Below are 16,362 nucleotides of genomic sequence, written 5' to 3'. Positions count from 1 at the left end.
ATCGAATAACTGTCTGAATAAAGAAACAAAATCAGCAGTCTGGCTATGAATGTCTTTAATGTTTCCCAGATCAGAATCACAGCATACAGTGTATAATAACTTCTAAAGTAAACAGAAATATCATCACCTCATTTATTTATATAGTTTTACTGTACTTTTTTTAATAATCATCTTTTTTTCTTGAACTCCATTATTTAACATTTTCTTCATCTCAAGTCTTGGGTTTCTGAATTCAACAAAGAATTTAAAAACAAGACAACAGGTGCAACTTCGCAAGCTGAGGATTTACGTGTTTGCGTTTGTCATTGTGAGTTGTTTACCATGTGCTTTCGTGCATCACTGACGTGACACGGGATCTGGAAGTAACGTCACTGACGTGCCGGAAGTCGCCACGTTTCACTGAAGCGGTTTCAGTTGGACGAACGCAGCTCTGGCGATGTGCGAGCCTCAGGGCTACTTAGGCCCAGCGTGTGTCCACATACATACGACCAGATCCACTATGAAACAATGTCCGTCCCTCAACCAATTGGAACACGAGACTCTTTTCTGCTACATCACGTCAGTGTAAGAGCAACACAACCTCCATAAACACATCGCAACACAGTGTGTGGAAGGGAGACGCTGGGCGGCATGTGTGATGGCGTCGCTCGATGAGGATATGAGGCATCTAATGGTATCAAAGCCCTCATGTCTGTCCCACAGGTGATTGAGTGGCAACATGTAAACATTGCTACATGTGAAGTGAGCTGACATTTAACTGACCGCTTTTTAAAAAGTCCTGACCGTGACACTGGCCATTACATTAGTGAGCTGGCAAAAGGCAAAGCTGGCTTTCCTCAGTATTTTAGCCTCTGGATGTCACAGCAATCACGCAGCACATGTTCATCAGGAGTGGGTGGATCGTTGAGAAACAAAACGATGCAAAATTATGAGGGGGGAGAAACAAGACGAGTTGAGGCTTCGATGATCGCAAACCACATAATTTAGTTGCATGTTTCAAATTTAGTAATAGTAATATTAATTGGAAAACAGCTAATGCTAACTACAGCATCAGGCCCTCTGTCATGGGGTGGGGGGGAAATCTGCTACAGTGTCTGATGATGCTACAGAATGCCCACGTCATGATGGGCAATGTGAGAACAAGATAGCGTGAAGAAAATATGACTAAATGAACAGCGATTGGTGGTAAGCAACTTCTACTCACCAACTTCTCTGAAGCCTCGAGCTTGAGGCCTTTTCTTTTTAGTTTTTTTGCAAACTGCACCTGTTGTCTTTTGTCGTCACAAAATAAGCATTTCATTCATTCACTCAAAAAGAAAACGAAAAACAAACAAGAAACTTAATATTTACAAATATTTTGTCTGTTTGATTCTTACACTTAAAAATGTACAGTTTGGATCCTCCACCAGATGTTGTGTGTCTCTGTCCTGCCACGCGGTTTGGTTTCTTTTTTTCTTCCTGTTTCCTGTTGGGCAGCCCTGTGGTGAATCTGCCGAAATAGCGCCCTCGAGTGTTGCTTTAGAAAATAGACAAAGGAATTGAAACGGACCAAACTGAACACCTGGTTTCCACCTCCAGCCGTGTCGTCGTGGCCGTGCTGTGGCGAGGTTTTCTTCACAACGCCCCGGGGCGAGTACAAAAGGGTTCACGTGGATCTGATCCCACAGATCCGCCGTCAGACTGAGTAGCGATGTGGCAAACTTTGCGGGTAGAAAGATGACCATGCCTTTGAACTTCCTCACTTGCTTCCTTCCTCCTCTCCTTTCGTTCTTCCGATATTGATTAACTGATACATTTAAGGCTGAGAGTCTGTATCCAATCTCCTCCCAATGTCTCGTCCCCACAGCGTGCACCTTGCCTTGCGCCGCTGTCCCGTCGTCTGTTCCAGAGCACTGCCTGTGACACACCCGAGGCAGTTGTCTTGTGTTTAACATTGTGCACATTTTTCCCTTTTACAAAAACTCTTGACAAGAGCAGCCGGGCACTGTATACATCTCTCCCACACCACCCTGTTAGGCAGTAATATCATAGAAAACAAACAAACACAAGACAACACTGGTGACTAACTTCTCTCGTACTGGGTGGAAGCTATCATTGGTTTCCTGTGGGCTCAAATACCAGCACATCAGTTCAGCTAACTTACTGTATTAATCACCCATTTTCCAGTGTTATTTGAGATCCTTACCCCCCTCCCCCCCCAAAAAAAGAGAGGAATCAGAAACATCCGTTATCATGTGTGTTGCTTTTACCCTGTGTCGGAGACCTGAGCCCCGTTTTCATCCTGCAGCGGCTATGAAGGCCCACCGGTTACCCTCAGTGTGCTTAGGAGTTCTCATTTACAACCGGTGAGCTCACGAAAACTCAACTCGCCCCATGAGCCAACACAATGGCGTGTGGCGCGGCGCTGACACAGTGAAGTCAGGTGTCTTGGAGTTTCGTGGTCGCAGTGGGGTAGTTGCGGGCGATCACGTGGTCGTGGAGCGTCAGTCGTGATGTACAGAGCTAGAGTCCTGATGAGGGGAGGGGGGGGAGGGAGGAAGAGATGGAGGGAGAGAGGGGAGGCAGCGGGAAGGAGCTCATTCTGGAGTCGAAGTTTTTTACCGTGGGGATCATCCTCCAGCCTGTCTGCCTTTCTATCTCCTCGCTGTCTAATTAGGTTGCACCTATGCCAATGTGAAGGAGCTCTGATACCACACACACACACACACACACACACACACACACACACACACACACACACACACACACACACACACACACACACACACACACACACACACATTAAAGAGAATATGCATGTGCTGGAATCAGGGGCGCAGACAGGAGAAGGAAGGTGCATGTAAAAGCGCAAGGGGGGCTGTCGGTCTCCGCTTTGTTTCTCACGCTCGCTGAAATACAAAAATAATGTCGATCACGCCGGCTTCAACAACAGATCTGCAAACTCGAGTAGAAAAGAAAAAAGCAGATGGACAGAGGAAGTAGCTACAGTTGCATGATGGGATAGCTGTTGGTGCATTGCTCTCCCGGTTTAGAGAAATTCCCCTCCATGAGATTATGAAGGAAAGAAGGAACGGAAGAATGTGTTCACAGTTGTTGCTTTGACTCTAACATCTTCTGAGATTTGCAGGAATGACTCTTTCTTTAAGAAGAAATGATTGCTGGGAGGTGAGGAGGTGGATTTTCTTCTTTCTTTTTTTTTTTGGGACTTACTTCAGGATTTTCTGTGATGCTCTCATTCTGTGAGGTTAAACAGACTGATATCCAAAGCGGACCGGTGTGATTTTTGAGTAGATTTGGGAAACGTGCATTGACAGATACAGTGTCCTATCCCCCGCCGTCATCTTTAAAAATAATTCATGCATAGATCCCCGCTGAGAAAACCCCTTTTATATACTTTCTCCTTTGTACACATTTATATATAACTATATATAATATCATTTCTCTATATCTATATTTTCAGAAAAAATTCGTTCCACAAGAAACAACGATTAAACAAATGATTGAAAAAAAATTAAAATAAAATAAAAACACAATCGAGGGCCAGTTTGGCACTTTGTCATGAGAACACACAGCATCTGTTAGTTGACAGTAAATGGGAATAGTCAAGAATTTTCTTTAGGTTAGTTTTTTTCCCTCCCTTGATGAGAACGCAAACACAGAAGTACATACTTGGCACCAAGAATGCTGGTAGAACAAAATATCAGATATCTGTCTTTTCATAGCTTTATGCCAACTGTATGCACTCAATGTCCCCTCCTACAGCTCAGTACAGTAGAGCAAAGGGGGGAGAGAGAATCGCATGTTGAATGAGAGGAACAAAAGCAGGGATAAGACACAGATGTAGAAAAAGAGAACGATATATGCACGTAAAACACCAGTGAGAGAAAAAAGAATTGACACTAAAGTAAAAGCACATGTCCCTTTGACAAATGTCAGAGGGCTTCAGTCTGGAAACAGCAGACTTCCTTTGAAAACAGTATCTGTAAAAGATCTAAACCGCCCCCAACTGGTCATCTGCTGCCGTGCAGTTCAGTTGCTTCTCCCCGCGGCGCCAGTGGAGGGAGCTGCTAAGTTTGACAGCACATGAGGAGTAAGAGCATAAGAGAGCAGAGAGGCCCACATCTAGAGGCCTCCCTCCTGGATCAGTAGCACAGCCAGTCTTACTGGTCCTCGGGTGGTGCTGTGTCAGGGCAGTCCCTACTATACCCTGGTTGTGGAGTGGGGGTGGGGCAGGGTGTTGTTGTGGCCAGTGGAGGGGAAGGTGTTGAAGGCATGAAGAGGCTGCATGCTGGTGATGGTGCTGGGGATCATGGTGATGGTGTTGGGCGTCATCAGTGGCACGTCATCCGGGGCCCGGCGTAGTGCCAGTGTGTAGTCGGGCGGGCAGGCGGGTCGCAGGATGTCGTGGGGCCGGAGAGGTTCCATGTCGTGGTGCGCGTCGTGCTCCGAGTGCTTCATCTGTAGGGACATGATCTCCTCCTCCTGACTGTGAGCGAGGTCGTTGGCAGGGCCGCCCCGCTGGGGAGACAGCCGGTGGCGTCGCATCTCGTGTCGCTTGTCGCGCTTGTAGTAAAGGGCGGCGAAGGCCAAGATGTTGAGGAAGAGGAGCGATGCACCCACGGCGACTGTCACGCTAAGCTCAGTGGAATAGTCCCTCATGTCTCCAGGGAAGAGGTCCTGGTGTGGACGCTCAGAGCCCTCGGGCTCCAGTTCAGAGGGGAATGTAGGGTAGGGGTTACGGGTGGTGGTGCGAGGGCCCGGTGTCCTGGACCAGGGTCCGTTATTGCCGCGAGGGCCTGCCGGTGAGCGGGTAGTGGTGGGGAAGAGCACCTCATGTAGACTGTGGAGGTGGGGAACTAATTCCAGCCAGAAGGCCACCTTGTTGGCCCTGTAGTTGTCTCTAACACGAGGTTTTAAGCCTATGTGGAGGTATTGCTTGTCCTTTGAGTTGAACTTGGTCCAGATGACCTCCTCAAAGCGGTTGGGCTTGGTGTGAATGAACTTGGTGTCCTGCGGGACTGGCAGGTTGGGATCCCTAGTGGACGACAGAGGCAGAATCTCAGTTATAGATTTCAAGTCAAGATCTTAATCAATCTGGTTTAAGGATTTCTTCACTGTGTAGATTTAAACAAGACTGTCCAATTTAAGCTTTTCACAACTCTACTAGAGAAATCAGCCCCACATGCACTGAACTCCGGAGATCCTCCAGACATTCTCTGCATGTGAGAATGCAAATGTATCACCCCAGCCCCCAAATAAAAACTCCAGAGAATTTCAGAATGAGCCTGTGTGATAAAACAGCAGGAAATTCTCCGGAGGGATTCACCGAAAGCTACAAGTTGATGACTTTTCGATTGCAAAACTGGAAAAAAAAGAGGTGCGTAGAAGACACAGACAGAGACGTCACCGTGAGCTTTTGGTGATAAGAGCTGACACTGTTGTTGATGTGTTGTAAACAAAAACACATGATCTAAGCAGGGGAATTCATACTTTGCATCCTCCGCCTGCTGCACCTCCCCTTGCCTGAATGCGGAGCTCTCCCGGAGTTCATGTCTGAAAACAGCTATAGCGTGCATCTTTATTAACACACACTTTAACTCTACTAGCAGCACCACAGAGCAAAAAGAAATTAAAAAGATATCAATTTGAAATAAAAAGATCAGCAAGGCCTACCCAGTCTTGGCAAAGTTGGTCCAGTATGTCATGACCACGGCACTCAACATGACGTCATTCTTCGAGAAGTTGCACGGGAACAGATCCGTGGCGCCGATCATGGGCACACCAAACACGTACGGTATCTCATCTCCATGGGCGGCGTCGGCCCACTCGGGTCGCGTCTCCGTCTGGCAGTGGTGGTAGAATGTGTAAAAGTAAACCGGGGACTGAAACTCAGCGTGGAGCTTGGCGGTGGCCACAGCCGGCGCCACCCACTGGTGGTCTGTAAACAGAGCGAGGAGGGTCTTCCTCCGCATGTCGCCGTTGTCCCTGTCCGCCCAGTCGGTGTACATGAACTTAATGGTCTCCCTCAGGATGTCTTTGCCTGGAGGATAAGATGTGGGAGAGGAAAAGGGACACCATGTTTAAACAACCTGCGTGTACCCGCTAATTAATTGGAATGACTGAAAGAGAACAGTATATCAGTGGTGGGTGTGTTTGCATGTGCTGTATGTGTGCGGGATAGAAAAAGAGGAAAGACGAAAACAGAGGATGTGCCTCTCAGAGTCCAGAATGAGTGACGGGGCACTTGAGATGGAGCGTGACTGCGTTATCCAAATGTGCCTGTATTTTGACTGTGGCCCGCTGTGAGGGCTCTGCAGGTTGATCTGTGAGGAACAACAGCACTGTGATTGGGAGCTGGCTGCCTGGGGGATGATGAGCGACAGCAGTAATTCCCACAGAGCCTGAAAGGCCACAACGCAGACCCACCGCGGTGACAGATAATCTCAATGACATGCGGCGTCTTCAGTGTGCTTGTCTGCGTTGATTCGTTCTCCGGGCTCACGTTTGTATGTCGTCGTATTCTTGGCCCACACAATGTTTTCAAGACCTTCATTTCCACGGGGAGCTGCTGTAGATGTATATTTGTTGAGAGCATATATTAATGTAAACTATATTTATATGTACTTTGCTTGAGTGGATTTATTTTTGGGTGGTTCTCACTTTTACTCCACTGCAAATATCTCCACTTTCTAGTGCATGACATTTTTACAGTGCATCGCGTTACATGTTTACATTTATCTTTTCTAAAACTAAAGGCGAATGGATCCACTGATCAGGCTGATCCACCGATCCACCAATCAGAGTGAGCAGGTAACAGTAGACCCCGCCTCCTTCAACGAGACTCAGCCGTAATGATGCGGTAGACCATTGCTTTAGGGAACAGCTTACACTCTGCACATACTTTTAAGTACATTTAAAAGCAAGTACTTACTTACTTTTACTCAGGTATTAAAGTTAATGTTCTACTTTTACTAGAGTGCATTCTATATATTTGGCTATTTATTTTCACTTTTACTCAAGTCAAATGTTTGATTAATTCCTCCACCCCAGGACTTAGCGAATATATTTATTATAGTAAAATTTGTGAGTAACCAATACAGTTCACCTGTACAGCTATACATAAAAAATAAACAAACACAGTTGGCGTTCCAGACCTTCAGGGTATCCGTAGAGGTTATCGACGAAGTTCGAGATGGTGTAGTCGAACGCCGCGGCTGAGATGCCATCGTTGTCCTCGCTGTCATCGACGAACTTCAGCCCCTCACCTTGGTTCACTCCTATGAGGATGTCGTAGTTGAGGAACTCCCCCTGGTGGTGCAATAAGGGGAAAAAGTGCTGAAATTGCTTTCCCAGGTGTTATCAGCTTTTTTTTTAGATAATCAAAAATCTAACTTCCCTACAGCCACAGATGATGCTGAGCTTTATGTGATATTCATGCCAGGAAATGTTAACCTGCATCGTATCATCTCTTTGCATGAATAAGACATGGGTTTATTTTTTAATACTAGCCTCCATCATCACACGAGGATAAGTACCTCAAAGAGAAGCTCTAAACAACGTTCTTCAGGGTTTTGGCTACAGCGTTTCAGCATGGAGTTCTTCACAGTGTCAATTAAACAGGTCTGTTTGGGACGGGCTTCAATTTTTTGGCCCTCAAATGCTCACGTCGAATTATTTCTCACAGATCCTCAACTGTCTTGGGGAGCCACTGAGTTTGGTCCCTTGAAAACATAAGGTAATAAAGTATCTGCAAAAGTCACACTTCATCCAGCGTCTGTGACATTGGGGATCGCAAACCTGGAGGTCAGAAGATGATGTGGGAAATAAGGAAGAAAAGATACAATGAAATTCTCCTGTACAAAGTAGTTTGGACTATTTCTTATCTTTTTTTCCATTATTTGAAAAACGTCTACCCATCCAGACATCTTCAAGTTATTCACTCTCTGATAGAACTGCTCCCAGCATTGTGCACTTGCACCCCCTGGTGACGGTATACTTGTATTGAAGGATCCCAAGCAAAAAGGTTGTGCATCACAGGCCTGTGTACATGACCACAGTCGTTTTTCATGGTGTTTTTGCAGGAGATCACAGCAGCTGGTAAATGTCCCCACCAGAGCATAACTCATGCTCACACTCTGTATGGGAGTTTCTCTTCTCTTTATTTAAGAGCGGGGTCTTTCAGCTTGAGAGCAGAACTTATTTATTTCAATACCTTGACTCTGATTTATCCTGCTTTTGCTCGGAATTCCTCCAGCTTCAGCTCTTCTCCTCGAGGCACGCGAAAAAAGCCTCCCCTCTGTTTTTTTTCTTCCGCTCTCGGATTTTATTTGTGCAACAAGTCCGTCAGAATTTCCCAATTTCCCACAATTGTGTTGTTGTGTTGTTGAGCTCCTGGTAAATGAGTTTAACCATCGAAGCCATACAGAGTGAAGCCCTGTCTCTTCAGAGTATACACCACCTCCCCTTGGTGGGCTCGGTGTAGGTGACAGCCTCACCGATCACATTCTCCAGGAAACCGCTCAACGCGAGCCAGGCAGCAGATGGTGAGCTTGGTGATTCCCTGGATGTTATCACGAAGAACTTTACGGTGACGCTTGGTGCCTCCTTTACGGAGTCCTTTTCCCTCCCTTCCTTTTTTAGAAATCGGACTTCATTGAATTTCTTCGACAAATATATAAGGTTCCAAGAGGAAATCGTACAATAAAAGGAGTACGTACATAGGAGAAATCCGAGGGCAGACGTCTCACTCAAGCTAAGATGCAGAGTAAGCTTGAGGAAAAGAGCTGAAGCTGCAGCACAGGAAATCTAAACTCAAACGGGGTATATTGGAATGCGAGCGCAGGGTTTTGAGCGAGAGCGTTACAAAATCTGAACGCAAAAATCAATAAGTCCTGCTCTCCAACTGAAAGACTGCGTCTTGAATACAGAGAGGAAAAAAAACCCCATAACACTGCAGTAATATTGTCATGTTCCCTCACCTGCTGCATGAGGATCTCAGGATCGTCGGGCACCACGTCGCCATCCACCACGGGGCCAAAGGCAATGTGGTAGCGGGCTGGCTGGATGTCCTGGTCCACCAGCTCCCTGAAGTTCTTGCGTCTCAGGCAGTCGACCAGGTCGGCCGTCTCTGTGTAGGTGCAGCCCACCTTCCGGGCCAGGATCTTGGTGTACTTGAGGGGCTGGTAGTTGACAGACCAGCTGGAGATGGCCGTTCCACTCTGGGCTATGGCCCTGTGAAACAGACCTAAAAAGGACGGATGGAAAAGAAGCTAAATTATTCTAATGTCGCAATAATTTATGGAAAAAAATGTTTGTGATATCATTTTTTTTGCCTTTTTGCAGGCAGGATGTAACGACATGTAAAGCTGTTTGACTGAACGTCAGTGAGAAAGGATGCAGCGAGATGATTTGATGTGCGAGCAAAACTGGCAGATCAGGAATGGAACTACAGAAAACATCACAGATAAGAGCCTGCGATGGTGCTGTAACTCAGAAAAATGGAGGCAGGGAGTAAGCTTATAGCTGAGATTTTGAAAGACCACTTTTCCTTTCCTTTCTTTCCTCAGCGCTCGCTCAGCTGTTTGTCTGCTTCTCTTGGTGTCTCTTTTTCTCTGCCTCCTTAGTTCTGCGTGTCCTGAGCTGTTTGAACCACTCAAGCGGGCCGCCAAGGGGCCGGCTGCCTGACTCGTTTCTGCATGCGCTCCTTTTTTCTTTCCCTACCCTCTCCTGGGCTCAAGATTGGTCAGTTAATTATTAAGCAGAGCCGCAGAGCCCCCCTTTCCCTGGGAAATCAATTACAGTAAGAAGTAGCTCGGAAACAGCTATACCTACATATCTGCACTGAGACAGACACAGAGAAGTGGCAGCTGGGTATTATTTCATTCAAAATAAGTTTCTTTGTCCAAGTGCCTCTTGCCTTCCCTGCTCAATACCTTCCTCTACTTGGCTACTTCTCTGTTCGGATATACCAGGTCAGAGAGTTTTCTTTTCTCTTTCTCCAGCGTTACCTCAGCAAACCTCTACCTTTCCCTTCCTCCCTCCTCTCCTCGTGTTTCCCTAAACATTAGATACCCCGGATACCGAAGTCCCCTCTCTTATCCCCCACCCTCCATCATATCAGCATAATTTTACAGTCCCTCACTCCATCCCGTCTGCCATTTCCATCCTGCACATGTCTGCTGTCGGGCTTGATTTGTGATGCTGTGTTGTTGACATGATCGGTGTCCCTTGCGGGTGCAGATGACAGACTCCTTACCTGATGGGGGAGAGGGGTGGGGGGGTGGGGGGGTGGGGGTTGCATGACAGACAGGCGACGTCTAGTGGGCTGATGTTACACCGTTAGATGATGATGACGAAGACGAAGACGATGATGACGGGGTGATGACAAAGCAGAGGCATTTGAGTGGACCGGCAGCAGAGGGGGGTGGGTGTCAGTGACAGAAGACAAGGGGGTTAATACAAGGTTTCTGTTACGGTTCCTCTGCTGCTCATGTTTTCCTCTGAAAGATTAAGGATTCAACCAGAACAGTTTCGTTCTTTGTCGCCATCTAAAAGTAAGCCCAGATTTTCTTGGACAGAGCCAGTCTGCAACATGTCCGGTCAAGGGAAAATAAAATAACTTATCTGAAAGTGGCGCATTGTAAAGAATACACTTCTTCACGCACTTATAGATAGATGCGAGATTTGATACTGCTTTCACGTCTGCACTTTAAGTATAGCTGCTTTCAGACACACACTTAAGCACTATGAGAACGCAAATGTACGAATCAGTTGCTCTGGACGTAAAATGACAGAGTGAGCTCACGTGGAATTTTCGGACATTTTCCAACTTCTCCTGGACACGGCTGACCTGTACTCTGATCCGGACTACATTTTCCAAACATTTTCTGAAGTTCATGTCTGAAACGGCTTTTGAGGCTGGAGCTGGGGGCTTATTAGCCTGGCTTAGCATATTGACTGGAAACAGGGGTGAATGGCTGGATAATATCTCTTTGACACCAAAATTAGCTGGTATACGCAGGTTATCTAAACACAGATAAACCTGCTAAAAAAGGGCGATAGACTCCTTTCCTATTGCCACTTGAGAAATTTGCTTTCGTCCCCCCCCGGTGCGTCATGTTCAACGTCTTGAATGTGTCAGAAACTGGGGCATTCTCTCCCCTCGCTGTCTTGCCAATTCAGCGCGTTCAACTGGATGGCATCTTTCCATCGGCGCCGATCAGAGCCGGAGCAAATCAAAACCTGTGTCAACTGCAGAGTCATTTGACCTGGGAATGAATGCAGATTGAAGCCATTCCCATTCCACTCTATAGAACAACTTTGCCTACTTCATTCAAGATGGGCTAATATTGTCAACGTTGTAGTCCTTTTGTAAAAATGTTTATTTTTATATTTTTATTTGCTCTTTGCACGTACAAGTCCAAAGCAATTTATGGCCAATGTCATACTAACTATATAACCAGAGGGGTCCTAGGGGGGATTTAACCAATCAGGGGATAAAGGTTGGGTGGGCCTAGGTTAAAAAGAAGGGTTAACAGACATCAGTTAATTATAGAGGTTGTATTATATGGACACTGTGAGATGGCAGTGGACAGATGCTCACTCAAGCTTTGACGACACATATTTGTCTTCATGGCACATCCATGCGGACAGAATGAGTCAAATTAGAGGACGTGTCAGACGTCTGCTTGGTGCTTCAGACACACACACACACACACACCCGCACAGACCGAGCGGTGATTGAAATAGATGTGCGGTTCTGTGAACATACTCCCTCTAATCTCTCTTTCTTTTCACCCACCATTTCTTCCCTGTTGCTGTCCGTTGCGGTTTGTGCGTGTGTGAGATGGAAGATGAAAAGAGGAGAGAGATAGTGAGTGGGAGTCGTCGAGCGTCGCGGAGAACAGAGAAGATGCGATCGGAGGAGGACAGCTTCAAGAACAGCGTGATCACAAGGCGGCGATCCGTGCGCGACCATTTGGCTGCGGGTCGTCAGCCACACTGATCTCAATTCAGATCAAAGTCGACTGGACCACAGGCCTCTTCTCCTTTGGTGGTGCAATGTTAACACTTAGCCCCACAGGGTGTGTTGTTGATAATGGAGAGCATTAGGTCAGATAGATGTGGGATAAAACCTCTCTGCTGCAGAGCAGTGGACCGTTAACAGAGCCAGGAGCGCTTGTCAAGTCAGGTAATGTGCGGTAATGTGGGAGCTCCAGTGTCATTTATCCTCCATAGACATCAAACTGGATGAAATCTGGACACACTCATTGGCCACGCCACAGCTCAACCGATGAGCAGTGTTTTACCTTGAGCATACAAGTGTCAGGACCTAATGAATTCTAAACTGGATGCTGCTAGCTGAGTTTCCATCTGACCATGGATCCCACCATGCCAAAGGAGACGAACAAAAGTAATTCCAACAGCAAATACATGATCGACATTGAATAAGTCAAGCATCGCCATCAGTTTCCAGCAAATATAAAGAACAAATAATGCTCTGTAGGTAGAGATTAGTAAAACATTGAGGCTACAGCCACATTACTACCTTTTAGTTTGAAAAAGCATCAACGCTACAGATACGCCTGGCGTCCACGCTTCTCCGGAGTTTTAGAGCCGCTTAAATGGAGAAGTCTGGAAATACTGTACTGCTGATCAATTATTAGAGCAATCTGCGACCAACAACCAAAGGCTTCCTGTGTACATCGGCACGCGCATGTCAAGTGTACGTGGGTGGTCCGGTGTTACACATTTTCAGGCATGTTAGTATAGACGGGGATTACAACTGATATAGAGACAAAACGCTTGTGTGGACAGTGATTGGTTTGGTTTGAAAATGGCGTTTGGAGTTTTCATAATATAAAGATACAGAAAGGACAAAAATGCAAATAGATGGTTGAGGAGACGGATGAACATAAATGGATGCTGTACCAGAACAAGCAAATAACAAAGGGTCTTCAATTACCCTCTGAGTGGTGCGAGAGGATGAGGAGGTTGACGCAGGACGCCCCCGCTCCGGAGCCGAAGATGGTTATCCTCTCCGGGTCTCCGCCGAAGTGGCCGATGTTCTCATTGAGCCAGCGCAGCGCCTGGATCTGGTCCAGCAGGCCGTAGTTTCCCTTTGCAGACTGGTCACCAGTGCTGAGGAAGCCTGGGTATAAAGAGACAAGAGAGAGAGACAAGAAGACATTAGTATTATGGAGTAATAACTGGAGGTGGGTACAGAATATCTGCGAGACTGGGCTCTGGCGCTCTTGGAGACAGATAGAGAAGAGCCAAAGTTTATCGATATTTGTGCAATAGATTAGCTCCACATAAAATCTAATGGTACAGGACCACCTTAAGACTTTGAAAGCTTATAATACGCCTTTTTGGAAAGACAGCGCAGATTTGGGAGTGGCAATATAAGTAGTTACTGTCCGTACAGCTCATCTGCCCAGTCTCTCCGATGCATCTGGCATACAGAATCCATCCATCCACTTTCTATACCACTTAAAGGTCCATTGGGGAGCAGGAGCCATCCCATCGCAGGGCCAAACACACGCACACAGCGTTTCATGCACACTTTCACACCTAAGGTCAATTTAGAGTCTCCAATTAACCTGCACCAATCTGCATGTCTTTGAACTGGGAACCTTCTTGCTGGGAGGTAACAGTGCCCATTTCCCATTTCCCATTTCCATCACAATTATCATTTGAAGCTTCAGTACGTGTCTGTCAAACGTTCCGTACTTGTTCTTGTAACTTTCTGTATTTGTGTTTGAGTGTGTGTGTGTGTGTGGGTGTGTGGGTGTGTGTGTGTGTGTGTGTGTGTGTGCAACACTTGAATTCATCAGCAAGGAGTGACAAATGGCACATGAAGAAAGCAAAGGTGGTGAGAGAAGAAATAGCTTCTTTGGCTCCTCTTCTTATACGCAGGTATTTAAACATCGCTCAACCCCTTAAAAAAAGGTTATCAACTCCTTTCCCATTGCCAGTAGAGAAATTACTTTTTACTTAGTTTTTAATACCTTGTTTGCTTGGACGTTTTGCCAAATTAGCCATTCACCTAAGGTGTCACGTTTCCATCACTGCCAATCGGAGCCAATTAAAACCTGTTTCTACTGCGGGGTCATTTTAACCAAGAGTGAATGCTGGATGAATCCATTCTCATTGCAGACAAAAGCCGGATATTAGCTGGTGTTAGTGGTTTTTTTCGCCAGTGGGAAAGGGGCTTTGATGAAATGTACGCTGTCTAATGCCGTTGAGCCGGGAATGTTACAGAAAAGCACTCACAGTTACAGCAGCATGCACATAGGTGACCCTAATCTGAATCACACCCGTGACTGGATTACAAGTGATGACACATGATGCCTGGAATTAATGCCCTCTTTACATATCCTGCAATTTTTTCTTACCGTTAACAAAACCCAGATAAAGACTACAACCAACAATGAGCTGATTCTATCGACTAGTGTTGTGTGTGTGTATTGAGCTGGTTCCTCTGTGCTCTGTTGTCATCCACAAATGATTCAAACCCATCAGAGACGTGTTCCTTTATAAGGGAACACTGTAGTTTAGCCGACATTTGCCTCTCATGATCACTGCCGAGTGTCTTCGATTGTTCCACCAAAGACCTAAATCTTTTTCTATTTAAGTGCCCATTAACTGGAAGGCTCTCGGATCCTAATGGGACTCCTAATTAGAGCTTTATTAAAGGCAGGCACACTGGTAAGGTCATCAATTAAACCGCTACAGTCGAGGTTACACACGTGAGTACAGTGAGCCCCCAGCATCTGCTGTAACACAAATATCCAGTATGTTGACTGCCATGGGAACCTCAAGAAGGAGCCGGTTATTTCCAGTGGGACCCAAGATAAAGTCACGCAGCAATAGTGGATGGAAATTCACCTTTGTTCATATTCCGTTGCCAAGATATGGAAATGTGTAGCGTACAATGTATGGGGCCAATATTGCAGCAATTTTATTTGAATGTGTGTGTGTAGAGTGTTGTGTAACTGTATTTCAATCCTTGTGGGTAAAGTAGGATTTGCAAATGTGTAAAATAATCCTCAGATGTGTATTCTGTATTCAGTGTGTGCGTAATCAGATTTGTGCACATGTAAACAATCTGTAAAAGTGTAATATGTAAGTGCGGCGAGATTCGTATATTTGTAGACAAATATGTAAATGCTCTGCTACATCATTGGCCCAATAAAAAAGTTGGACATTAATTTGTAGTGACAGAGCAACATTGTATTGACAACACAAAACCATTACACAAATACAGAATAAAAAATAATTAGACTGGCCACACTTCACCAAACATAATGCCAACACTTTGTAGTAAGAGCCAATCTTTGGATAAGACGCCACCTTGTGGCAAAATCTCCCTCCCCAACATTGAACACTATGTCTAAAACTATAATACAGAACAATAAAATAAACAAAGGCTGATGCATGAAAAAAATGACATGAATATGTAAAGACACTGTGGCCCTGACAACGGTGTATATACTTTAAACACATACATATAAACTTATGACGACTATTTCAATATCTCCTCATATATAATGCACAAATACAGAATATATCCTTGTGCAATCATCCTGTGCCACTGCACTTTACCCAAGTACACTTCTCTACAAGTAATATTTCCATCTGTAGTGAAAAGATGTAGATATGTACAAATTCTATGTATTTTATCTTGTTTTATCATCTTTTTTATTCTATTTTTATACTGTCACTTGTCGGCCTCATTCTGATTATCTGCTGCAGTAACAAGTGAATTTCCCCGGCATGGGTTGAATAGAGTTTATCTTATCTTATCTGAAAGTGGTCAATAGAATGTAAAGGAATATGTTGATTTGTGCCGCTGACATTTCGAATGATTTACAGTTTCATTTGTTCAAAAATGATTGTGATGCCTTTAAGCAGTAATATGCTGCATTTATGCTTAAGGGCTTATATCACATGGGGTCCACAACATTAGGGAACAATTACTCTTCATCCTGCAGCCAAAGGCCACTGATAGTCATCATCGCAAATGATCCATACAAACAAAGGGGATCGAAGCACATGTTGTGAGGCCATCGTGCATTTCCTGACAGCATAATTACACACAAATAGGCTGCATGTGTGGGTGCATCAATTTAGGCAAAGACAAGAAAGAGGCAAATAAGCTGCCTAATGCCCCCAATGCAATCACCATGATATATCATTATGCTAATAGGGCCAGGAAATTAGATAATTAATGCAAAGCATAGCAATACTTCCATGTCAGCGTTGTTTCTTGCTTTAAATATAAGAGCAGTGGTTAATATAAAGTCCAGAGATTATGAAAAACTGTTTTTGTCATTATTTCAAATCAAAATCACACCTCGA

At 45.3% G+C, this 16,362-nt stretch overlaps 1 protein-coding gene, 1 long non-coding RNA gene and 1 pseudogene across 4 annotated transcripts in view; all 3 read right to left on the bottom strand.

The window, feature by feature from the left end:
* Positions 1-38: 38 nt before the first annotated feature.
* On the bottom strand, positions 39-1,207 carry LOC117779351. Its single transcript, XR_004616987.1, has 2 exons — positions 425-1,207; positions 39-339 (listed from the first exon to the last, which is right to left on the bottom strand). It is a non-coding gene; the product is annotated as an uncharacterized LOC117779351 (long non-coding RNA).
* A 1,231-nt stretch (positions 1,208-2,438) lies between these two features.
* nlgn2a (neuroligin 2a) overlaps positions 2,439-16,362 on the bottom strand; it is a 165,409-nt gene continuing 151,485 nt past the window's right edge. For all 3 annotated transcript variants that reach the window (XM_034615433.1, XM_034615435.1, XM_034615434.1), the window contains 5 exons: positions 12,965-13,150; positions 8,979-9,244; positions 7,155-7,308; positions 5,674-6,040; positions 2,439-5,035 (listed from right to left, as the gene is read on the bottom strand). In XM_034615433.1, coding sequence (XP_034471324.1) covers positions 4,201-5,035; positions 5,674-6,040; positions 7,155-7,308; positions 8,979-9,244; positions 12,965-13,150 — 1,808 coding nt within the window. In that variant the 3' untranslated portion in view covers positions 2,439-4,200. The remainder of the gene's footprint in view (positions 5,036-5,673; positions 6,041-7,154; positions 7,309-8,978; positions 9,245-12,964; positions 13,151-16,362) is intronic.
* Positions 7,696-8,946, bottom strand: LOC117751788 (annotated as a pseudogene).

The sequence above is a fragment of the Hippoglossus hippoglossus genome, chromosome 18, assembly GCF_009819705.1.
Source record: "Hippoglossus hippoglossus isolate fHipHip1 chromosome 18, fHipHip1.pri, whole genome shotgun sequence".
Classification (NCBI taxonomy): domain Eukaryota; kingdom Metazoa; phylum Chordata; class Actinopteri; order Pleuronectiformes; family Pleuronectidae; genus Hippoglossus; species Hippoglossus hippoglossus.
This window is presented reverse-complemented; position numbering and strand designations above follow the sequence as displayed.